General features: G+C 36.8%; 3 protein-coding genes across 5 annotated transcripts; 1 reads left to right on the forward strand and 2 right to left on the reverse strand.

Moving 5' to 3' along the window:
• Nucleotides 692-11,150, forward strand: LOC109849125 (protein TRM32-like). 2 transcript variants are annotated; one of them, XM_020418933.1, is made up of 7 exons: nucleotides 692-1,139; nucleotides 1,874-2,067; nucleotides 2,775-2,842; nucleotides 7,761-9,027; nucleotides 9,442-9,542; nucleotides 9,970-10,150; nucleotides 10,543-11,150. In XM_020418933.1, exons 2-7 carry the CDS (start codon nucleotides 1,908-1,910, stop codon nucleotides 11,106-11,108), a joined length of 2,343 nt encoding a protein of 780 aa, XP_020274522.1. In that variant the 5' UTR covers nucleotides 692-1,139; nucleotides 1,874-1,907; the 3' UTR covers nucleotides 11,109-11,150. The 2 variants fall into 2 exon arrangements, with proteins under 2 accessions (XP_020274522.1, XP_020274523.1); XM_020418934.1 differs by lacking the exon at nucleotides 10,543-11,150 and adding an exon at nucleotides 10,387-10,536.
• Nucleotides 13,543-15,351, reverse strand: LOC109850918. The gene is made up of 3 exons (XM_020421001.1): nucleotides 15,087-15,351; nucleotides 14,093-14,172; nucleotides 13,543-14,002 (listed from the first exon to the last, which is right to left on the reverse strand). Exons 1-3 carry the CDS (start codon nucleotides 15,150-15,152, stop codon nucleotides 13,747-13,749), a joined length of 402 nt encoding a protein of 133 aa, XP_020276590.1. The 5' UTR covers nucleotides 15,153-15,351; the 3' UTR covers nucleotides 13,543-13,746.
• On the reverse strand, nucleotides 16,514-24,008 carry LOC109849736 (kinesin-like protein KIN-10C). Of its 2 annotated transcripts, none has more exons than XM_020419602.1 (19): nucleotides 23,720-24,008; nucleotides 22,978-23,143; nucleotides 22,684-22,884; nucleotides 22,410-22,599; nucleotides 22,083-22,288; nucleotides 21,726-21,970; nucleotides 21,539-21,628; nucleotides 21,408-21,450; nucleotides 20,615-20,668; nucleotides 20,453-20,521; nucleotides 20,268-20,358; nucleotides 20,136-20,188; nucleotides 19,954-20,035; nucleotides 19,503-19,870; nucleotides 19,369-19,415; nucleotides 18,173-18,194; nucleotides 18,024-18,092; nucleotides 17,577-17,615; nucleotides 16,514-16,783 (listed from the first exon to the last, which is right to left on the reverse strand). In XM_020419602.1, the coding sequence occupies exons 1-19, from the start codon at nucleotides 23,902-23,904 to the stop codon at nucleotides 16,718-16,720; spliced, it is 2,286 nt and encodes a 761-aa protein (XP_020275191.1). In that variant the 5' UTR covers nucleotides 23,905-24,008; the 3' UTR covers nucleotides 16,514-16,717. The 2 variants fall into 2 exon arrangements, with proteins under 2 accessions (XP_020275191.1, XP_020275192.1); XM_020419603.1 differs by having other exon boundaries at nucleotides 16,514-16,756; nucleotides 23,720-24,007.

Genomic DNA, 24,419 nt, shown 5'->3' on the forward strand with positions numbered 1-24,419 from the left:
AATATAATTTATTCTTTGAATTCTAAAAATTTTTAGTGAGTTCACAATGATTTCAAAACAAATCAGCTTATACCATTTCTTCATAAAATAAATCCCATGTTGAGAAATGACGCTGATGAATGAAATCAGAAATATTAAGAAACTGAGAAGGTCGGTATGGAGATAAACAAGGTCGGTTGAGGGGCAATATAGTAAAAAGTAAAAACTGCAAGACTTAAATTGCTGCAAAAAAATGCCAAAAAACTCATTTATACATTTCTTCTCATTCCCTCCCTTTTCTGTTGCTCAGAAAAAAGAAAAGAAAAAAGGGCCATTTGCATATATACCCCTTACATCATTGATGTTTGCAAAAATACCTCCAAATCTCTGTATTTGCAGAACTAACCCTCACATCATCAATTTTGAAAAATTACCCCCAAAAACATTTATTCCTCACCTTTGATAATCTAATTTGTAATCGCAATAAAACTTTAGCATCAAGTTGATGATTTGTTGATTTTAGGAGTACTTTTTCACAAAGCATATGATTTGAGGGGCAGTTTTGTAAATACCAACATTTTAGAGATAGTTTTGCAACAAAAACCCATGATTTAAGGGGTATACATGCAAATAACCAAAAGAAAGGGGAAGAGAGGCAACTAAGACCAAAGACAAAATAAACTCCTGTTCTGAAAATGCAGAGGCCCTTTTTGGGCATTTGAAATCCCAAAGGAGCACACATTCTCCCCCCTCCGAACTTTCCTAGCTTCTTCCCAAAATGCCCCTCCGCCCTCCCCTCTCCAACGGTGGCTGCACGCGGCTAAAGATGGGTTTCATGTAGCCCTACAGCTATTTTTCAAGATGGGTCTTTTGAAAGATAAGAAGTTGATGGTAAAGTTTTCATCTTTTTGTTCTCTGAGAAAATTTGAGAGAGGATCAAGCTTTTCTGTGAAGATTCCAAGTATATTGAGGAGGCTTGCGTAGAGATTGAGAGAGTAAAGGGGGAGGATGCCTTCGGTGGAAGAAAAGTTTTGATACCTTTATTTATCAACTAAGAGAATAAAGAGGCAGCTAAAGTTCCTTAATTATTTTTTTTAGCCGTTTGAGATTGGAAGTTCTCAAACTTCGGTGTTTATTTGGAGTATGGCTCAAATTTTCAGGTAAGTTTTTCTGTGGTTCCCTCTCTACTCTATTTTCCTTTGTTTTTTCAATATATATATATATATGCATGTCATCAATCTGGTTCTAGGATTTTTATTGGGAATAATATGAGCATCTTTCTTCTCATGTTACATATAAACTTGAGTGCGTTAAACTAAATAGTTAGTTTCATTAGTTTCCCTTGTAATTCTGCATTTAGATTCTGCAACCTGTATCTACACGTGTCGCCAACTTGGATAGTTCTTACTTCCTCAATGCCCATACAAATGAAAATCTATTTGATGTTTGATTGTTTGTGTATACCCCAGGTTCAATTTGGTTCCATAAATCTTTTTTTTTTTTTTTTTTTACGGCAAGGGAAACCTGGTCACCTCCTCTCAATTTTACTCCCTTTGGGAGTCCCGCCAGCGGCCCTTGATCGATTCCCCATGATCCCCACTTAGTATCCTGCAAGGAGCTACCCTTATTACCAGGGGTTCAACCCCACGTGAGTGGGCGAACAGGCAGTGGACCACAAGGGACGCGACCTGGTGAGCATACAACGGGCTGAGACTGAGTGACCAGTAAAACCCCGGGTTCCTGCTACCCCCTTAAACCGCAGGAGCCAGGTGAATGTGGTAACGGGGATTCGAACTCCTGACCAACTAGGGAGATCTCCTCCCTCACTCTTCGTGGCGCTAACCAGGAGCCCCAACCCGCGGGGGCAATCATATAGCTATTTAGACATTTGAAGTGGCTAAAAGCAAGGCTTGGTACTAGAGATCACTATGAAGAACATCATGGCTAGGAAATCACATGAACGGCCTGCACGGCCAAAGAACAAGGCGGGATGTATGTCAGGATTAATTAACATGTTCGATTTTCGCCAAGTCCGTTCTACTCAAAAGTTGCTCACCGATAGAAAACATGGGAATAGTGGAATTGGAGGTAAGGGACTATATCTAATATTTGTTGATGAGCTGATTTCAGCTTTTTTCCAGGTTAATTGAACATATGCCCCCCCGGTAATATCGCGATGTTGAACGTACTATTTCTCTAGTTTTATTTTTGCGGATGGACTCCCTAGTGAAGCTTTTGACTCTTGTCTCCTCAGAGAGAGAACCTTCCTTTTTTCTTCTTCTTCTTCTTTGAGAAATAGGCCCCTTGAGGGCAGAAGATTCAAAACGTTCACTTTCAGGATACATGTGCAAAAATAAAACTCGAGGGTTAGTAAGGTCAAACCAGCGATGCTACAGGGTTTGATCCGTAAGTAACACTTGCTTACCAAGTTATTTGGTATATGGTTGACGAGAAATGTTTAATTTCCTCCCATAGAATTATGTATCTTACTTAAACTTATTTCCTTTTAGAAATAGAACTTACATTTAAGTGGGGTTCCTGATCAAAATAGATACCTGAGCATGCTAATATATATTGGATATTTGGATTATTTATGTCCTATTATTACTGCACTTTTGTTGCAACTAAACCTTACCATAGGTTAGGTTGCAGTATGCACGCCTAAATTCAGCACACAGTTTGTTCACAAACTTTGTATTTCTCAACAATATAATTGAGGAATTCTTCGAGTTTGATACCCTTCCTTTTAAAATTTTCTTCGTCATTGAACCCTAGTATCCTTTTGGCATGTGCAGAAACTGTACATACAAGGAACAAACTCGAGGTGCTGAGCAAGTTGGATGAAAGGAATGAGGATGTCACTGTAAGTGTAGCTTACATGTAAAATAGTCCATGTTTATATATTTATCATTTCCCACTTTCACCCCTTATCAATCAACATGATGACATAATTTTTAATCTTCCCTGTGAATATTATGTACAAATTTGATCTCTCTCTAATCAAGTCTTCTCTACACACAAGATGCGAGAATAGCGTTCTTACTAGGCAATTTCTTAAGTTCACGTGTATACTATATTATGAGTTTTATACTAATGATATAGCCATAACATATCATTCTACATTTATCAGAGATCTTGGTGTGAGTTTGAGCCTCTCCCTTACATCATTGCCGCTTGATTCTTTCTATATTTATAGTCAACAAACGGATATTATACCATGTCCTATATACGTGCAAATTTGGGTTTTGCTTTGAATGAGCTTAATTTGCTACACCATTCACACTTCCGTGTGCATCCTTCTATGTCCATTGTACTGTACATGCAAGTTGTTATCAACCATACAAACAGAAATGCTATTTGGCTTGCTTTTTAACTCGCGACCTCAACTCACGCCTACGTGGAGAGAGACACGTCAGCAACCCCAATTTCATTCCCGTGACCTCAACTTCCTTCCCCAAACTCGTTCTCTCTCCTCACTTCAGAAAAAAAAATCCCCAAAAGAAACCCACTCCCCCTCCCAACCCACCGCCGCCGTCCCCTGACTCCGCCGTGACACCGCCGCCACCCCCTGACTCCGCCGTGACACCGCCGCCACCCCCTGACTCCGCCGTGACACCGCCGCCACCCCCTGACTCCGCCGTGACACCGCCGCCACCCCCTGACTCCGCCGTGACACCGCCGCCACCCCCTGACTCCGCCGTGACACCGCCGCCACCCCCTGACTCCGCCGACACACCACCACCATCCCCTCAGCTCTCCATCCCCCCACTTCAAAATAGGTACCTTTCCTCTTTTTTAATCCATCAAAAACCCTCGATTTCGTGCAAATTTCACTTCTTTCCATCTGATTTGATATGATTTCTGTTTGCATCTTGTTTAATTGAAATCTACTTACAAACTATTTTGGCTTGAGAGAGTGATGTGTTTAATTCGATTTCGTGGGTCTTGTGGATTTTACTGGTTAATTAAAATGGTTATCTAGTTCCTTTACTCTGTGTTGTGTTCATTAAAACTCGTTAACAAGATAAAAATTCGTGGGTCTTTCCACAAATTTTTTCATGGGTCATTAAAACTCACAAGGTAGTTGGTGGCTTGTTGTGTTTGAATTGGCATATGGCGTATACAGTTTGCAATTGATTGATGTTTGCCTTGAGAATTTTGTGTAGATTACGGTTATTCTAATTTATGCACCTTTTTAGCTTTCACATCTGTAAGCTCATGTTGACACATGAAACAAATCAAATAAAGGTGGATTATGGTAATAAACAGCAGGATAGCGTCTCGTTGAGAGGAGACTCGAAGGATTATTCTTGTGATATATAAGCTTTTGCCATTAGGGAATCCAGAGTGAAACAAATAAAAGAACAAGCAGGATAAGAATAGCAGCTCAACCCGCTTGCGTTTAAGAAGCGTGGGTGTGTTCATCAATCACCCTAAAACTAGACCAGGACCAAAGCTGATCCTGTGGCTAGTCCTGTTTTAAACAAAACCAGTTTATGATGCTAAATTTAGCATTAGAAAAACTAGGTCGATGTTTGCTCACTGTTACCCCAACACAATTTCCCCTAAAATGGATCCTCGATCAAACTTGACCCTATTTTAAGGAGTTTCCAAACACACCATAGGAGAAATTGCAAACAGTGCACACCAAAAGAATTAAACTCTACGTCTGTAAATCCAAATCCTGAACAGCAAGTGTAAACTGTGTAAACTGTGAACAGTAACATCCATGTAAAAATTATCCTCCAAATAGCTTTAGAAAAAAATACCCTCAAATCAACAAACCATCAGCTTTCATGGTAGAACTGATGGCCTCATATTCAGTGTACCTTCCTAATTTTTCTGACAGCTTCTTCATTATATGCCACAAACACCATCTGTGTCTAGTGTTTGAAAAAACAATCTCAATTGCATTTTTCATGGCTCTTACTTGGTCAGTTATTATCCCTTGCGGAGCACATCCATCCATGCATTCAACCCACTTTGTAAATAGCCATATGAAAGTCTTTGTGTCTTCTTTTGAAATCAACCTACATCCAAGTAAAATTGATTGCCCATGATGGTTAACGTCAACAAATGGTGCAAATGGCATATCATACTTATTTGTTAAGTATGTGGTATCAAAAGTGACGACCTCACCAAACTCTTTGTAAGCTTCTCTGCTCCTACCATCTGCCCAAAATACATTTTTCAAATGATCTTCATCATCCAATTCAATATCAAAATAGAAACCTGAATTTTCTGCAACCATCCTTGAAAAATATTTCATAATCGTTGAAGCATCACCTTCGCTGAGACGTAAACGCCTTGATTCATCAACCAAGTTCCTGCAAGCCTTTTCATCACACAACAGATTCTCATATCCACCAGCCTCATGTACCAGTGAGCTGAAATTTTTGTTGATTTTGATTCCGACTTGATCATTCAGATTAATTTGATGTCTAACATGTGCACTAATTCTTCGGTTGCATCGAAAGAAACGACTTTTACTAGGGCTAAGGCCATGATTATGCTCCAGAACAACCACAAATATTCCCAATCTTCCGTCCAGATTTAACCTAGCTGTTATCTTTGCATTACACCCAACTCTTTAGCTTGCTTGTGGTTTTAAGGGATTTTGACAAGTACTATTATGTTTGTCAGCTCGACCACATACTAAAGTCATACTTCTAACAATGCCCATTTCATTCTTCCTTCTTGTATGTTTCTTAATTGGAAATCCACTGCTCTTTGCATAGTCTTTGTAAAACTCAAACAATTCATCTGGATCATTGAACTCCATCCCAATTTTAGGCTCATTTTGCTCAATCCGCTGATCAGTGTGCTGAGGCAACTCAGATCTCTCATCAACCGAGCAATTATTCAAGGCATCATCAACTACATCATCAAACTCCTCAATATCTGTCATGCCTGTTCAAATTGATCATCAATAAACTTTACAGAAAAATAGTTGACAGAAACTGAACAAAGAAACTGAGCTGAACAAAGAAACTGAGCAAAGAATTGATTGAAACTGACAATTAGCATTATGAAAAACACAGATTTTATTCCTTGACATACCAAAACATAATTAGGGGGGACTACGAATTATTCTGTATAAGGTTATGATGCTAATGAACACTTGCAGTTGTTTCCTTTTCTTTTAGTTACTTCATCTTTAGAGTAAACAAAAAATTTGTGACCAACTAAATAATAACTACATCATGATTTCCTGGTATGAAGCTCATAAATAAAAACAAAATCCCCACCTTGAAATTAAACACATCACTCTCTCAAGACCCACGAATTTTTAATTAACCAGTAAAGGAACTAGATGGAAAATCGAATTAAACACATCATTCTCTCAAGCCAAAATAGTTTGTAAGTAGATTTCAATTAAACAAGATGCAAACAGAAATCATATCAAATCATATGGAAAGAAGTGAAATTTGCACGAAATTGAGGGTTTTTGATGGATTAAAAAAGAGGAAACATACTTGTTTTGAAGTGGGGGGATGGAGAGTTGAGGGGCTGGCGGCGGTGTGTCGGCGGAGTCAGGGAGCGGCGGCGGTGTCACGGAGGAGTCAGGGCCCCCACGTGGGAGCGTACCACGATCACAATTCTTCACCTCGTACATCATTTGATAAACCTCAAATTATGGACGAATACCAGAAGAACCCCACAAACTCCACCAGAGAGATATCCAGGCCAAACCAAGCCAAACCAGCTACGCCACTTGTAAGGACCATGAATTTTCGATACTAGTTAAAATAATTTTTCAGTATTTTAAAATATTTAATTATTATTTTTAAAAGAGTATTTATATTTTTCTCAATTTTCTAGAATTTTCTACGATTTAAAAGTCCAAGTTTTATGGGATGGCGACGGTGTGACGGCGGAGTCAGGCGGCGACGGCGGTGTCATGGCGGAGTCAGGGGACGGCGAAGGAGTCACGGCGGAGTTGGGGCTAGGGTTGGGAGGGGGAGTGTTTTTCTTTTGGGAATTTTTTTCTGAAGTGAGGAGAGAGAACGAGTTTGGGGAAGGAAGTTGAGGTCACGGGAATAAAATTAGGATTGCTGACGTGTCTCTCTCCACGTAGGCGCGAGTTGAGGTCGCGAGTTAAAGAGCGAGCCAAATAGCGTTTCTGCCATACAAAATGCAGAACGTACAAAATACGTATTTGAAGGTACTGACTATATTATTCAACTTGTTTCAAACCCGTGTGATGCACGGAATTTATAATTAGGATATCATTTTATTGACAATATTGTTATTAATGCTTTCAATAATAATTAGAGATGCTCAATAGCATTTCTCAAAACCAAGATTCTTATAGAAGAGATATATGAATCACTTATTATTAGATAATAAAAGGCATTCACAAAGAACTTAGTATATATATGTATATGTATATTAAAGAATTCCCAAGAACTTAACCTTATAGATCAAAAAATAATCTCAAATCCATGACGAAAACATTTATCTCAGCTGCATTCATTATCATCAATCAGTGTATGGAAAAATTTCCAAGAGCATCAACAAAGAATATACTTTGTTGTTAATGTAATTCCTTCAGTTGTTTGAGCCTCATTTGGTTCTCCTCATAGCAGCACCAATCAATTCATTCAAAGTGACATATCACCTAATGTAAGCCAAGGGAGCACGAGAACATAAGTTATGCACAATTATACAAAATCTCAGCTAAATATCTACATATATATACAATAAACTTAAATAATTCTTTCAATTTCCAAAATAGTGCAATTTGTTTTGAAGATATTGACTATATTATTCAATTTTAGGATACTGGTGGTAAGAACATAAGAAGAGATAACACTGGCAAGTGTAGTACCAAGAGGTTGATGGCAGAAGAGATGTCCCAAGCTCTCATTTCAGAGAAGATACTCAGTTCTACAATTGAAGAGCTGAGACTTAAGTTTGGCTGTGAGGATGATCACAAGACAAATCAGAAGAGAAGACAAAATCAAAACTATGAGGTAGATCATGATGTCAACGATTCAAGAGATTCTCAGTCTACTTGGTCAGATCCATCTGAAAGCTCCTTTTTTGATGTGAATCTAGCAGAATTAATGGTAGAATTCTGCAGAGAGAAGTATGATGATACCCTGCTTACTCGAAAGCACAAATTCCTTCAGAATTCTATTGGCTCGAAACAAATTACAGAAGAGTTCGTCGACACGCTAGAGACACTGAATTCAAACAAGGACAAATTCCTAAAGCTCGTTCAAGATCCAAATTCAATTCTCCTCAAGCACATGATCGATCTTCAGATTGCACACAATCATGAAACTTTACATGGAGTTAAATCTGAGGATCCGGGAAATTCTCAGCTTTCTCACAAGCAAAATAAACACAAGTTTTTCAGGAAAAAGGAGAAATCAAATGGAGCAAAGCCATTAAAGAGTATAGTAATTTTGAAGCCAAGTCCAGGAAGATATGAACATTATTCAAACACAAATAGTATGATCCCTTCACCAATATCACTTCATAATTTTCCGCATCAAGAAGACAATCTGAGAGTCTCATCACACTTCTCTCTGAAAGAAATCAAGAGGAGGTTGAGAAATATGATCGGTACTAGCAAAAAGGAGAGAAATTTGATCGCCATGGATAGTATTCTACATAAAATTCCATATGGGTCCCAGATTTCTAATGACCTGACTTCAAAACCTTCTACATTTCTCAATATAGGAGAGAAGAATGCCAGGGAAAAGGTGGACAAGGAGGCTAAGAAACGCCTTGCAATGATGCTTAGTTCTAATGATAAAAATGGAGTTTCATCTCCAAGGCAGGTCACAAAATCTTTGGGTAAAATACTCTCTTTACCGGCATACAACTTATTGTCTACTAGATTCAGACCTTCAAGGGACAAAGAGGTCAATTCACCATCTCAGATGAGGTCGTCGTCGTTGCAAAAGATTGAGCAAGGTCATTCCACCTACAGCGAGTCGTCAAGTAGGAGTATGGAAAGTTTGCCAAACAGTGATAATTCAAGGCCAATTCTCTCTGAAGCACAAATGCACATTGAAGAAGACTTAATCCAAAAGGGTAAAATTTTTTAAGGAATAATTGTAGATAGACCCCTGTATTGTTGCCCAATTGCAGATAGTCTCCTGTAGTTCTATTGCTGTGGATAGATCCTTTGTACCATATCCCAACTGCAGATGGACCCCCTGAGTGAATTTCTGTCTCCCTCTCTCTTTTGCCCTCAGGAGGTTTATTTGTCAAATGAAAAAAAATCTTCATCTGAAAGTAAAAGAGTCAAAAAAATTTACTCAAGGGTATATCTGCAAGAATAGAACTGCAGGAGTCTATGCCGCTTTTTTTGTGTTTTTTTTTTTTTGGTGGGGGGGGGGGAAGGGGGGTTCTATCTGCCATTAGCAGCCGTCCTTAATAACTATCTCTACAGTTCTAGTACACTTGGTGCATACACAACTTTTGCGTTTCGAAAACCTTTTGCAGGAAGCACTGAAATCGAAGAGTGTGAAAGTTTAGATATAGCGGTTGAGTTCAATATAGATGAACCTGTTCAGAGTTGTGAAGTACGCAACAAAGAATATTCGGTAATTGACTTGAAAAAAGCATTTAGGACAAATTTTCAAAACCATCCGGTTTTGAAATTTCTTCCCAAAAAAAGACCCCTTTCAACCTTAATTTCAAAAACAGACCTAGTTAGATGAAACTGGGTTTGTTTTTGAAAAAAAAATTTCCAAACTTCACGGGAGTTGAACTCCCGTGAAGTTTTTTCTCATAACAAAACTTCACGGGAGTTCAACTCCCGTGAAGTTTGAATTTTTTTTTTCAAAAACCGACCCAGTTTCAACCAACTGGGTCGGTTTTTGAAATTAAGGTTGAAATGGGTCGTTTTTTATAAATAAATTTCAAAAGTGGATGGTTTTGAAAATTTGTCCAAAGCATTTATGTTGCTTCCCTGAGTTTATTCTATTTCTCTCTCACTAAAGTTCAATGAAATTTTCTAACATTAAGTAGGGGCCATTTGAAGAAGCAGCACCTCCATATCCTTTTGTTCCGGTCTCGCCTAACTCTGCAGAAAAGACTGAAGCTCCTGAAAGCACAACAGAAAACCTAGCTCGTCCTAGTCCAGTATCTGTTCTTGAAGTGTTCTTTGATGAGGATATCAATATACCTCAAGGGACAGGAATTGACTATAGTAAGAAGCCTCTATATGTTTGCAATTTGATTTTTTTTATGGACCCTTTTAAATCATGTATATTTGCAAAACTATCTCCTAAATCATCAAATTTGAAAAAAAAAAATTACCCCCAAAATCAACAAAATATCAACTTTGATAGACTAATTTGTAATTGCAATGTAAAAACATTAACAAAATAGTCAATTTTTTAACTGTAACATATCCAGCAAAGTTGATGATTTACCTATTTGCAGGTTTTCTATTATTTCAAAAGTTGATCATTTGGGAGTAATTTTGCAATTGAAATTTGGTGTTGGTTTTCAAATACACGACTTAATATACAAAAAAAAAACACCTTGATTCTATTCATTAAAGATATCTCAACAACGACATGCACAAATATTTCACAGCTGAGTTGCTAGCAGAACCTCGGAGGCTTTCTTTCGAAGAAACTGAAGATTCTCATCTAATTCTAACCTCAAAAGTAGCTGCAGAGGCTAAGGAAACAAAGTTGAAGTATGTAAGAAGTGTATTAGAAGCCTCAGGCTTAAACAACCACAAGCTACCAGAGAGATGGAAATCAACAGATCAGTTACTGGATCCATTTGTACTCGATGAAGTAGAAATCTTATATAATCAACTGATCGATGACTCTAAGCTCCTCTTCGATTGCATTAACGAAGTTCTTCTACAAATATGCGACATATATTTTAGTTGTACTCCTTGGATATATTCTATCAAGCCTCAGATATTATCGGTCCCAACAGGAGAAAATTTTGTGAAGGAAGTGTGCAAAAGAGTTGATCAATGTCTACAGATAGTGCATCCTTATACATTGGAGCGAGTAGTATGGAGAAACTTTGAAGGGGAAGCTTGGATGAATGTTAGGCTTGAGACTGAACGTGCTGTATTTGAGATCGAAGATGTGATTTTGGATTATATAATGGAAGAAACTCTACTTGAGCTATGGGATTGAGTAAATACAACATAAAGATCTCCTAGATCCATTTCTTTGTTCTTTCTCTGTTTGTTGTTGTGTTAATACATGAGAAACTGAAGAGTGCAATATTTTGTGATAGTTTTTTGTTCTTTCTTAATGTTTGTTTTTTTATTATTTTGGGGTTGAATTTAATTGGAAAGTGTAACATGGCAGATAGTTTTTTGTACCTCAATAAAGTTATTTCTGATGTAATGTTATTGGCATTGGGAAAATCCTCATGCTTTGAGTTCCTTATTTATGAGTGAAGAAATTCAGATAACACCAGTGGTTAGAGTATTATCGCTTCAAGAATTTCATACAAAATAAGGTGTCATGCACTAGCTCTTGATCACTGAGAGGAGAATGGATTGTGGCAAGGGTATTAGTTCATTGTTCTCATATTAACAAATTACAAATATGCTTGGTTTACTTATTCTTTGGTACAACAAAATAGTGATACAAACAATACAAAAAGCTTTGAGGATAAAACTTTTGTCAACTTAGCAGCTTAGTAGAACAAAGAAGCTCCATGCAGAAATCTTCGACTTCGAGACAACTAGTGCTTAATCTCAATTTAAGTTTGATTTTGAACAGTGGATTTGTAATAAAAGAACAATGAAATACAATAAATTGTATGATTCAGATCTGATTACAATCATAATAAGTTAATTCTAGAATCATGAATGTCTCTTATAATTGAAGGTGCGAGATGAAAGATGTAATGAGTCGAAAACTATAAAGAATGAATACATAAAGCAAGTCAAAAACTATAATGATTGAATACCTAAAGCATGCCTTCAGAGATATCCAAATGAGTTATCTCCCAAATTAGAAGAAACCGATGCATGCAACCGATGCATGCAAAAAGGATCACCAAAGTACCTCTATGATATCTAATTTGTAAATATTATTCACAAATTTCAGTTCTCTCTAAGCAAATCTTCTCTACTTATAATAAGCCATATTAGCATTCTTAATACAGATGTCTTTAAGTTCATGTGTATACATTATGAGTTTATACAATCCATATAGCCATAACATATCCTTTTCCATTTATTGAAGTCGGATGTTACCAAAATTTTTGTCAGTGATGAACTTATCAGAGATCCTTGTGCAAGTTTGAATCCTTTTATGACTCGGGGGCCGTTTGCTCATCTGAAAGCCACTCTTTTGATGTGAATCTAGCTAGCAGAATTAATGGCAGAATTCTGCAAGAGAAGAATGAAGATGCCCAGCTTGCTCAAAAACTTTCAAAATTCTCTGACCGATACAATACTTCGTTCGAAACAAATTATTATTCATGGGGATGTTCAACAAAATTCAAACAAGGATAATTTTCTTAAAGCTTCTCCAAGATCCAGTTTCGCTTCTACTCAAGCATATTCTCGATCTTCAGAATACACACAGTCGTGAAACTTTACATAGAACGAAAACCTGAGGATCGGGAATTCTCAGATCTCTCACAAGCGAGATTTTTTCAAGAAAAAGGAGAAATCAAACGGAGCAAAACCATTGAAGAGAATAGTCATTTTGAAGCCACAAGCGAGAAAAATATGAACATTATTCAAACGCTATCACTTCTTAATCTTCCGCATCAACTAGGCAATGAGAGAATCTCGCCAAATTTCTCTCTGAAAGAAATCAAGAGGAGGGTGAGATGATCGGTACTAGCAAAAAAGGAGAGGGATTTGATCGCGATGGATGGTACTCTACCTAAAATTCCATATGGGTCTCAAAACCTACATTTCTCAAGAAAAATAGACGATAATGCTAAGAAAGAGGAGGACAAGGAGGCTAAGAAACACATTGCAAAGATGCTAAGTGCTAATGATAAAAATGAAGTTTCGTCTCCAAGGGAGGTCACAAAATCCTAGGGAAGAATCCTCTCTTTACTTGCATACAAGGAGGTCAATCCACAAGATCAGATGAGGTTTGCCATGTTCACAAAAGATTGAGCAAGATGATTCCACTTACAACGGACCGTTAACTAGGAGTATGGAAAGATTGACAAAATAATTCAAGTCCAACTATCTCTGAAGCCCACATGCACATTGAAGAAGACTTGATCCAAGAAGGTAAATCTTTAACTGATACTATCTACAACAAGCGTCAGTCTATTCTCTAATTCACCCGACCATCTGTCTATTCTCTAATTCACCCAACCATCGACAGACGTCTGTCTATTCTCTAATTCACCCGACCCGATAGTACCCATTCCTGAGGGTGGATGGCCAAAAATTTTGCTTAGGGGGTTTATCTACAGGAATAGAACCATGTGGGGTCTGTCCATAATGGGCAATAGTACCGGGGTTCTGTCCGCAATTAACCCTACTTGGTATGTACACTTCATTAACTTTTAGTTTCCAAAAACCTTTTGTACGAAGCACGTAAAATCGAAGAATGTGAAAGTTACAACAGGCTCTTTTACAAGTTAAACATATAACAAATAATTTTCTATAATTATAGATAATGATCCTAAACATCCTTCACAAGTCTACAATTGACAAAGCTTCTGCATGTTTAATTGTTGGTCCGCTACAAAATTTTAGGATGAGTGGAGCTAGTAAAATTAGTGCAATGTGGAGAAATAAAAGAACACGTAATTTAGGATTAGACTGACTAGTGTCTGAACGTTTCATTTTTGTTTCTTCGACTGTGGAGTTGTGGTTGGAGGAGGCAATGCTCTCTTTTTGGCAAAAGCATTCGTTCTGCTCTGAGGCTCATCATCATCCTCCTCTTCGCTGTCTCCACTTTCTTCAACAATATTGCCTTTTCTAGCATCTTTAATGGATGATTTCTTGCATGCATGCAATTTCCCCAACAATTTTCTTTCGACAGGATCATAAACTTCTGATTTTGCCTTTGGCGTCTCTTTGGCTCCTAGACCCAACCTTCACAAGGATTTACAAACAAAGCTCAATTTCCAGTAGAATATCTCTATATGCATAATGTAGGTACTAGAAAACAAAAACGAAAACAACCTTGGAGGTCGACCCACAAAATCAAGTTGATTATGTTCTTCTGTTGTTGATCCACTCATACTGCTCACCCAAGATTCAGCCTGTCAACATATATAATGTCTTATAGGATATTCTTAAAAGTTAAAATTGTAACAACAAAAGCAAGGAAATAAAGTACCGCTTGTATGCTTCAAATATGTTTAAAACCACAATACATCGTTTCTAGAATCATGTATATACCAATATGACACTAAGCATGGACACCTGAAAAACTCGTATACGCTTACAAAATAAACAGTCTCCCTATTAGAAGAAACTGATGCATGCACAGACAAACGAAAGGAGTCTCGTGGGGAACATTACTCATTTATTTAGAATAAAGATTTTATTTCGACGGGAAAGATGATTAGTTCTTACTTCCTTGTTCGCATACTAATAAATTACAAACCTGTTTTTCCTTTTGTTACTCTATCTATCCTACAAGAAAACAGTAATACAAACAATAGGAAAGGCTTAAAGATAACACTTACATCAACATAACAGCTTTAACTAGAACAAACAAACTCCAGCTAGAAATCCCCGAGTCCGTGATGACTAGTGCTTAATCTCAATTTAAACTTTAGAATTTCTAAGCTCTAACACTGAATGGTTGACATAGATAGAACAAAGGATTAACATTTTCCATCCATTTAGACTAAAGCTCTTGTTCAGGGGGAAATAATAATAATAATAATAATAATAATAATAATCAGCCTCCATAGTTCACATATTCAATAATAAACAGGTTTCTCTTCGCTAATATACGATGCCACGGAAAAAGCGATACAAATATTTCGATGATAATTTTTGCTAACATAACTTCACTGCTCCTTACTCGAAAGTTCAGCTTAATTTTCCACGATATTTCCATAGCTTTTGTTCTCAAATCACGAAAAATTAGATGAAATAAGCGGAAGAACAATAGAGCAAAGACTGAGAAACCAAGAAAAGGTGAGATTTTTCTTTTACCCCTTACCAATTTCAAGGCCTTGTTCAATTTCACAACTTTAGGAGCTGCTCTCGACTTCGATTCCGCGCCCATAACCTTCAGAGTTTGACCCAAATCGAAATTTCTGCAGATTTCTTCGTTAAACGAATGGTAAAAGATGAAGAACACAGAAACCCTAAGAATTAGCTAAGAATCGAACCGAGTTGCCTCGGATTGTGATTTAATTTCGAATTTTTGAGGGGTCGGCGGCGGGGGTTTTCGTGGGCGTCGGCTAGATGCATATATCGTCTCTAAAAAAATAGATTTATTAAAAAGAAAACCCCCCACTTAATCTGTACCATGTTTTCAGAAAACCCCTAAAAATTCGAAAAAGGGGGAAATCTCACCAAAAACCCCCTGAGCTCTGGCGGGTTACCGCGAAATTCCCCTGAAAATTTTTCCCTGTAAAAACCCCTCAACTTTTGGCTTCTCACATGAACCCCTACACCCTTTCAAATTTTCACGAAGCATCCACGCGTAAATAATTTTGTAGGTGACGGCATTAACAATTTTGTAGGTGACATAGATTTTTACAAATATGATTATATTTTTGACCAGGTATAACATATATTTTTACAAATATGATTATATTTTGACCCACATAAGATGATAAAAAAAGACTCAGGGAATTCTTCCAACGCTAATTAGACGTGGATTTCTTATAACACTTAGGATGTGTTTAGCGACTCATAAAAACTAGACCACATGTGATCCTTAAACTAGTTATGGGCCGAACAAGTTTAATTGTGGATCAATTACCCCAAAGTCTATAAGTAAACTAGTTTAGACGCCCAAAATTGAACTAAAGTAATCCTTGTCACTTCTAGCCCACTTTTTACCAACCAACAAATCACCCTAAAACTGGACTAAGTTCAAACTCAACCTAGATTTAAAGAGTTGCCAAACACACCCTGGGTTGAGTACGATTTGTTTTTCTCATGAGACAGAGACTTTAAGTTTTTCTTTTATCTCCAACTCTCTCGCTTGTACATTGTGTAAGCTTGCCATCCACCCAATTCGAATTGTAACACGCCTTTCTTTTGGATCCAAATATTTGAATTTTCAACCCATATCGTGCCACTCAACAACTATCCATCTCTTTTCATTAATTTCAACAGTCTCTCTTAAAAGTAAATAAATCGCAGTAAATTATCAAACGTGTGCATGAGTAAAACCGTATGCTTCATACTTGTATGAATCATGCATGATACCGGGATAGCCATAAATAATAATTTTAAAAAAAATAGATACTGGCATTGAGTCGACGGAAGAACTTGATACCCTCAATAATAAAACTCCTGGAAATCATCAAGAACAAAAAATAACCCTCAAATTACCAACACGAACAAGTATTATGATATCTTCAACCATATGATCCCAGTATTCAATCAACAAATACAGGGGGGGGGGGGGGGGGGGATTGTAACTGCTATGACTATTCAGCAAGCCATGTACATAATGATTGGTTATATACTTCTGATGGTCACAAAATAGAGAATGAATTTACACCGAATCAACAAACAGTAGACACACCACGCCTTCCACATACTCTCGAGCTTGAGAAACAACACGAAAACTCTCCAATTATCTTTTCTGTGATTGAAAGAGAATCAACACTTTTAGAAGTCCCCGAGTATCTTCGACATCATTCCTCTAATCTGAACCACGGGGGGAAGCAGATGGTACTAGAAATGAGCCATTTATAGCAAACAAGTTAGGACAAATTTTCAAAACCAACCCTTTTAGCATTTTATTTGCAAAAAACGACCTATTTTGAAAATAATTACAAAAACCGACCTGTTTTCAGCCCAGCGCTGAAAACAGGTCGGTTTTTGTAAAAAAGTCTCCGAAACATCACGGGAGTTCAACTCCCGTGAAGTTTATCGAGAAATTAAACTTCACGGGAGTTGAACTCCCGTGAAGCTTAATTTTGCTTAAAACTCCACGGGAGTTCAACTCCCGTGGAGTTACAGTCGAAAATTTCCAGCGAACCGATTCTCTGGCAAATTGTGACTGCAACTTCACGGGATTTCAACTCCCGTGAAGTTGTCCTAACTTGTTTAATTTCTCGATAAACTCCCGTGAAGTTTATCGAGAAATTAAACTTCACGGGAGTTGAAATCCCGTGAAGTTGCAGTCCACAATTTGCCAGAGAATCGGTTCGCTGGAAATTTTCGACTGTAACTCCACGGGAGTTGAACTCCCGTGGAGTTTTAAGCAAAATTAAGCTTCACGGGAGTTCAACTCCCGTGAAGTTTAATTTCTCGATAAACTTCACGGGAGTTGAACTCCCGTGATGTTTCGGAGACTTTTTTACAAAAACCGACCTGTTTTCAGCGCTGGGCTGAAAACAGGTCGGTTTTTGTAATTATTTTCAAAATAGGTCGTTTTTTGCAAATAAAATGCTAAAAGGGTTGGTTTTGAAAATTTGTCCAAACAAGTTATGAAATAAACACAGCAAAGGAACTTCAGAAATACCTGTTTTGAGGAAAGGCCTAGGTCTTTCAAATCATCCATCTGCAAGAGGGGGAAAAAAAGGTTGAGAACATTAAACAAAAGTTCATTGCGAAATTGGGTAAGAAATTAAATGGTAGTTCTTTCATAATAATATGGGTTAATTGTAGATAGATCCCCTGCACTATTGCCTAATTGCGGATAGGTCCCTTGTAACTCTACTATTGCAGATAGACCTCCTGAGTGAAGAAGACTCTTTTAACCTCAGGAGACGTCTATTATTCAACAAAAAAAAAGTATTTCTTCTTTCTTTCACTCAGGGATCTATCTGCAATAATAGAAGCATAGGGTTGTCAATCTGCAATTAGGCGATAAAATAGGGTGTCTCTCTGTAATTAACCGTTATATAATTTGGCTTGTTGTTCTAAGGAAATACAGGTTATATGTTGAAAGTGGAAAAAAAATACTTACTTCCTTGAAAGGCTCTGGAGTTTCTTCACGGAGCTCAATAATGTAAGAAGCCCTCTTCTCACCAATACCCTGAAAAAGAAAAGAAACAAGGTTCATAAAAAAATTTGAAACAAGAAGCATACTACAATGACTTGGGAGCCGAAACTGACCTTCAGCTCTTTAAGCTCTTCTCTGCAATTGAAAGAAATAAAAAACATCAGACACTTGTAAAAAGTCTATCAAAGTCCACCAAGCTATAACATAGTTGATTTTCAACGAACAGTTAAATAGTTTATTTTGTGACCTAAACAAATTAGAATATACTGAGTTTTGTTCATCTGAGGGCTACTTCTTTGATTATGCAGAAGTAATTTAAACATAGTGAAAGTCAAACTGAGTATTTTTATTACTGCATTACCGAGTTGCACAAAGAAAGGGGCTTAGGGGAATCAGTGGTGCTCTGTTGTCTATCTTTTCAGTGATGCTTAGAGTTAAATGTCGTACTCATATAACAAATATATTGTCTTCCAATATGTTCTGCACCCTTCTATGGACCATCACAAGCTGGGAGAAATTTCAGAGGATTGCTTTGGATGACATGAACTTAGAATGCTAACCTGTAGGGTAGGTTCCTATGATTTTTGGCATGTTTTAAGCTTGTCGACATTTTCCTTGTCCAGAATTTGGAGCATCTACTTAAAGATTTGCTTAGAGTTGCGTCAGGATAACAGTATATCACATAGTTTGTGCAAATAAGTTGATGATTAAATTTACAATAACAATAAAATGATTTAAATCAAAAAAAGGCAAAGGTTGGATCCCTGGTTGCGTTGATCTATCCTTATGTGTAAATGCATCCACAAATCAACATCATAGACATCCATAAACCTGATCTCATATCTCATCTCCTAGAGAAATGGGAGCAATGATTTTTTGCCATTACTCAGAACAGAAACCTGGCCGCTACATTACGTGACTAAAGAACCAAATATACCTTTTCTTTACATGAACACTACACAAAGCTCTGATAAATCTCTTTTAGATATATTTTTTAAAGTTCAATGCTACTTTCCATTCTGTTCTGTTCTCGACTTTCTTACGAAAACTCATCACTGGAATATCAATATCCCAGCCTCAAAGAGACGGCTTGGCTTATCGGTACAATGGTCAGAATTTTAATATCTACCCTATTCCAAAAATATTATTTTCATTGTGTAGGTAGTTATAGCATCTTAGTAAAATGTTGAAGCAGTAGTGTATTCAACTCACAAGGACAATAAAATAAAAACCTAGATACAACGTGAATAAATATCTATATTTCAACCATGTTTAGCATTTTATGTTGAAAGTAAATGTAATGACTTACTTGCTAGCACTGTTTAGGAAAGATAAACACTCTTGAACCAGAGATTTCTGTAAAACATGAAACTGAGATAAGTTAGATACGGTATATAGTAATCTCAAGACGATGTTAATTATAAATCAGATGTTTAATGTAACCTTCAGTCCAGTACTGCGTGCTTGCAGAATATCCTGAGGGGTATTCAGCTCCTCATATCTACAACCTCCTTCAAGTCTCAAATAAACAGGAGCTCTGGGAGTTTTTGGTTCCATGGACTCCATATTCATGTGTCCTTTGCATGGACGATCAATTGGCGTACTTGCATCTATAGGTTTTTCACTTGCAAGCTTTAGTGAGTTTGATATCTCTCTTAATTTCTCGGTTATTGTTGGTGTATTTGCACCTGTAGGTTCTACGCTTGCAAGTCTTAATTTATTTGATATCTCCCTTAATTTCTCAGTTATTGTTGGTGAAGGTCCACCAACATCAGAAAAAGGGGTCTGTTCTTTGTCATCTTTGTTCTCATCTGAAAGGTAGGTAAAAAAGAGATTAACAATAGCCTTCTATGGTGTTGCTTATCTAAAAAGATTCTAGTCTCACTGTTTGTACCATTATAAAGATTCAACTCTGTTGTGATACCAGAAACTGTGTCCTCTTTATGATCCTTGTTCTTGTTTGCTGTAGAGACAACCTTAAAAAGAAAAGGTAGAAATTTAGGACCTTCGTTCTTGTAATATATTAATAAAACATACAAAGTAGAAGTAGAAAATGATAACTTAAAGAAAACTTACCTCATTAGGGATAGGAGGCCCATCATCATTAGTTTTCATGAGATCTTTATGATCTGAAATGCAGATAAAAAGAGTATAAGGTAGTCTTATATGATATGATATTGCTTGTTTAAAGAGTTTGTAGAAGCATACCATATGTATCATTACAAAGCTTAAAATCAGTGGCAAGATCAAGAACAGCACCTTCTCTAGGATTACAGTTCTCATTTGTTGGAACAACGTCCTTAAAACGGAAAATCAGAAAAAATAATATAGCTTGTGATACGTTAATAAAATCATAACTAGGACTAAATAACTCTTAAACTCAAGAAACTCACCCCGTTAGGGATAGAACATCTATCGTCATTAGACTTCAAGACAGTGTGATCATCTTCTACGGGATCATTCTTATAAAACAAACATAGATAATTTGCCTAAGTTATTGCCTGCTGCCATGCAAGTATCTACAACCATAATAATAAACAAGCATGGGAACATACCACTTCAAGCTTAGAAAACTGGCTTTCCATTTGATTGCCCAAGACACAAATTTCCTGCATAAACCCTCTTTTAGAATTTTGCACAATGGCTACATAAACATTTTAAGTGTTTGACAGGTTGCATATCCTTCAGCCTCAGGCTTGTCTGAAACTATAGGAAAATAAAGACAAGTATCATTTCTATTTGTGTAGACAGCTCTTCAACTAAGAAAGCTGGAAGGGTTTAGTTCTTTTAACAAACGTATCAGTTAAGCTCTTTCAACTTAATCTTAGTTCTTACAAAATTATTATAAAGTATAAGTTGACCCTATTTAAAATATGATGTTTATCCTAGCAATATTCTAACAATTTAACGCAATAAATTTCAAAACAAAAACCTGCTCATCTGAGTATATTGTATTATAGTCTTGATTTTGGAAACTTAAGATTTCCCAAAATTGGCTATAAGCTTAACTGAAAATCATCAATACAGTTCCGACACAAATTTCCAGTCAATGTGTGAAGGCCTTAAGATTTAGAATAATGAATAAATCAGCAAACTAATAAAACTACATAATTTCTTATTAAAATATGATAAAATGCAATAAAATACAATAAAATACTTGCACATCAAAATGTTCCATAAAATACAGTAAAATATTATAAAATACAGTAATCTGACCCTTGGAGATACTTAGAGGTAAATGAAACTTTTTTGAATTAGCATGGCAGCCTAGGTTCACAAGAACATAATAGATAGATATGATATGTCAATATGGATCAGAAATTTTGATTTAGAAAGTTGGTGTATTACCTTTTCAGAATTGATGGTTGAAGTTTTTGTCCCGGAAGTCTTTCTGATAAAATCAAATGTAATAACTCACTTGAGATGCTTGGCATATCCTTGATGTGAGGGGGAAAACTACAAAGGTTGAGAGCAAATACCTCTCCTTTGTTGTAGATAATACTCTGCTTACTTTCTTCTCACTCCAGAAGGTTTCATGTTTCTTTTGCGCATTGCTCAATGTTTGAGGCCTACCGGTAGACAGTAAAAGTTAAACACGATGAGAAATGTCTTACAAAATTCTAAAGAAAAGCTAAAGTTTCAATACCGAGTTCCAAAAGGAAATACCTCTTCTTCATCACCGATGAGGTTCCACAACCTTTTCTCTCAACTGAACCTAATTGGGATCTTTCAGGCTTCTTAACTGAAGCATTCAGTGTTCCAGTTCTCCCGTTGATGGGGGAACATAATGGGACAATTCTTGGATCTTTCTTATTGCTTTTGGTAGTATCACACCGATATCTATTAACCACTTGACATGATCTAGAAGCCAAACAAACTGCATGCATCGTATCTTGACATGGCATTGGTTTCTGTTTTAAACAAACAAATAATATACATAGAAAAGAAACTAACAGAATTATTTGCTGTCCTCACTCAAAGAATGATGAAAACAAACAAAGAATATGTTTTTTTAAGTCTCACCAGACAAGTGAACAAAATAGCAGCACTTGTTTTGCATAAAAAGTCTTGGAGTAAACGGGTCAAATTAGTCTCCCGGTAAGGGATATATGTCTCGCTACTGTTCAGCGCACATACAACATTTAATAAGGCATATAGTGACTTGTTAACTTTCACAATCTCAGCAAGAGTAGGTTTAGCAAAATTCTTCCTTTTAGTGTCCTCATAACCTAGTAGAAACAGAAGAAAATGATAAAATTGACAAGCATAAAATATTGCTAAAAATTCAATATGTTTAAGTTTCTCAAAATAATAAAAGAAAATAAATTTTAAAAATCTATACTGCAATACCTGCCAAATCAACAAAATTCATCTTCCCCATGCAAAGCTTGTTGGATTCTTTATCAACATAAGAAAGATGCATGATCAAGCCTCTGTGGCACCTGATTGCAACATCATTTGTCACCTTTTGTAAAGGTTTTCGCTCATTACACCCATAAAAATAAGATTTTTTGAACTCTGAAATTGATTTGATGGGCACCTAAAGATAAATTTCAAGCAAAAATAAGCAAACAATTGTACGATATTTCCTATTCTGGAATTTAATCAATTGCCCACAGCACACCTGAGAAAGGCCCTTGAGCTTGATTCTTCGACTTGCATCTTCCATTACAAGAACCTCTTGTTCTTTAGGCTCCAAGAGATCATAAATGTGGTCTTGACATAATTCATAGCATGAAATACCCATTGAGCCCCCGAGTTCCTCAACAGCTGGTAGGATCTCCGAGATTGCCATTAGTGCCAAACCTGGGTTTTCTTCGGAACCCTAAATCACAAAACAGTAGAAATTTTCTCTTAACAATGATAATAGCACAAACAGCTGTATGATAATTACAAAAAAAAGGGATCTTGAAGTCACCTGAATTAATTGTGTCTTCCCACTTCCTTGAGCACCATAAGCAATCACACAACCATTACTTCCTTTGAGAATTCCCTCAAGGAGAGGTTTAATCTCTCGGAAGAAAATATCACCGGTGGTCTCTTCTTGCCCGTAGCACCAATCTAGTTTGTAGCTATCCTTCCGTCTGTAAACAACCCAGATTCCAAATCCGAATAAAAACGATATCCTCTAAAACTCAGATTATTTTTCAAAATTACCATCACAAAACATTGTCTTAAACACAAAGAAAACCCTTAAACAACATGAGGTTGCATGTTTGGAGCTCAAATCCAGAGTAATCAACAAAAAGGATCATTCCCTACATACACACAGATTAAAGTCCCTAAACTATCAACATAATTGACATTAAAAAATGCAATTAATCAAAAATGGGAGAAAATATATTATCCTATTCTCTAAACTCAGGAAAATGGGAGAAAATATATTATCCTATTCTCTAAACTCAGGTTATTTCTCAAAATCAACATCAAACAGTTGTCTTCACAGAAAGAAAACCCTTAAACAACCATCAAACAGTTGTCTTCACAGAAAGAAAACCCTTAAACAACATAAGGCTGCAGATTAGGAGCTCAAATTCAGAGTGATTGAAAAGAAGGATCATTCTCTACATACAAACATATTAAATTATCCTTAGACCATCAAAAGAAATTGCCATCCAAAAGTACAAAAGTAATGAAAATTAAGGGGGAAGATAAGTTACCCATTCGCTTGATCAGCGAAAGAAACAGAGGCGAATTCTCCTTCAGTTCTTGACATCGAGATTTGGGAGACGCTCGACTCTCCATCAGGAGCTTTACTGACCTCTGAATCGAGAAAAGGACGTATCTTTCCAACGATCCGAACCCCTCGATGCGAATTACTCGATTTCGATCGAGAAGTCTCCATTTTATAGAAAACTATTCGGACTTGGACGGGTTCGAAGGTGAAATTAGAGAGAAGAGAGTGAGATTGGGGATTTTTCTAGGGTTCTTTGTTTCTAAATTTGGAGCTAGCCGTTGAGTTGGGCTGGGGGATTTGAATTCCGTTGTTCTGTTGTCTCTAGGAACAGGTTTAACTAGGTCATGTACCTCTTGGGTTTGACCTTTGTATTTCTAGCCACTTTTGTCTTGTTAGGATAAGTGGTACGCCTTAAGTGGATCCGGACGGGGTAGGGGGTAAAAAGGGAAGCGCATTTATGCGCGCCACCTGGGGCCAGTGTAAATAAAAGAGGAAAATACTTGATAATTACTAAATTTTAATAATTGTCGGCCAATCCTCAAGAATGAGATGGATCGGGTCGGATCATCATATAGGAGATTGTAGTTCTAGCAAAATGAACCCTCCTTACTTGAAATGAGAGGGAGGTTAAGAGGTTATTACGTAATAATTACAACACATTTGTTATGGTGTTTTTAGTCGCT

This window comes from Asparagus officinalis, chromosome 7 (genome assembly GCF_001876935.1).
Source record: "Asparagus officinalis chromosome 7, Aspof.V1, whole genome shotgun sequence".
In the NCBI taxonomy this organism is placed as follows: domain Eukaryota; kingdom Viridiplantae; phylum Streptophyta; class Magnoliopsida; order Asparagales; family Asparagaceae; genus Asparagus; species Asparagus officinalis.

Coding starts and splice junctions, on each gene's coding strand:
- LOC109849736 (XM_020419602.1), bottom strand. CDS start 23,904: ATGGAGACTTCTCGATCGAAATCGAGTAATTCGCATCGAGGGGTTCGG. Junction 22,289..22,409: donor GAATTTTGTTGATTTGGCAG/GTATTGCAGTAT, acceptor TGTTTCTACTAG/GTTATGAGGACACTAAAAGG. Junction 17,616..18,023: donor CTCCAGAGCCTTTCAAGGAA/GTAAGTATTTTT, acceptor CCCCTCTTGCAG/ATGGATGATTTGAAAGACCT.
- LOC109850918 (XM_020421001.1), bottom strand. CDS start 15,152: ATGGGCGCGGAATCGAAGTCGAGAGCAGCTCCTAAAGTTGTGAAATTG. Junction 14,173..15,086: donor TGAACAAGGCCTTGAAATTG/GTAAGGGGTAAA, acceptor ATATGTTGACAG/GCTGAATCTTGGGTGAGCAG. Junction 14,003..14,092: donor TTTGTGGGTCGACCTCCAAG/GTTGTTTTCGTT, acceptor ATCCTTGTGAAG/GTTGGGTCTAGGAGCCAAAG.
- LOC109849125 (XM_020418933.1), top strand. CDS start 1,908: ATGAAGAACATCATGGCTAGGAAATCACATGAACGGCCTGCACGGCCA. Junction 2,843..7,760: donor AAAGGAATGAGGATGTCACT/GTAAGTGTAGCT, acceptor ATTCAATTTTAG/GATACTGGTGGTAAGAACAT. Junction 9,028..9,441: donor AGAAGACTTAATCCAAAAGG/GTAAAATTTTTT, acceptor AACCTTTTGCAG/GAAGCACTGAAATCGAAGAG.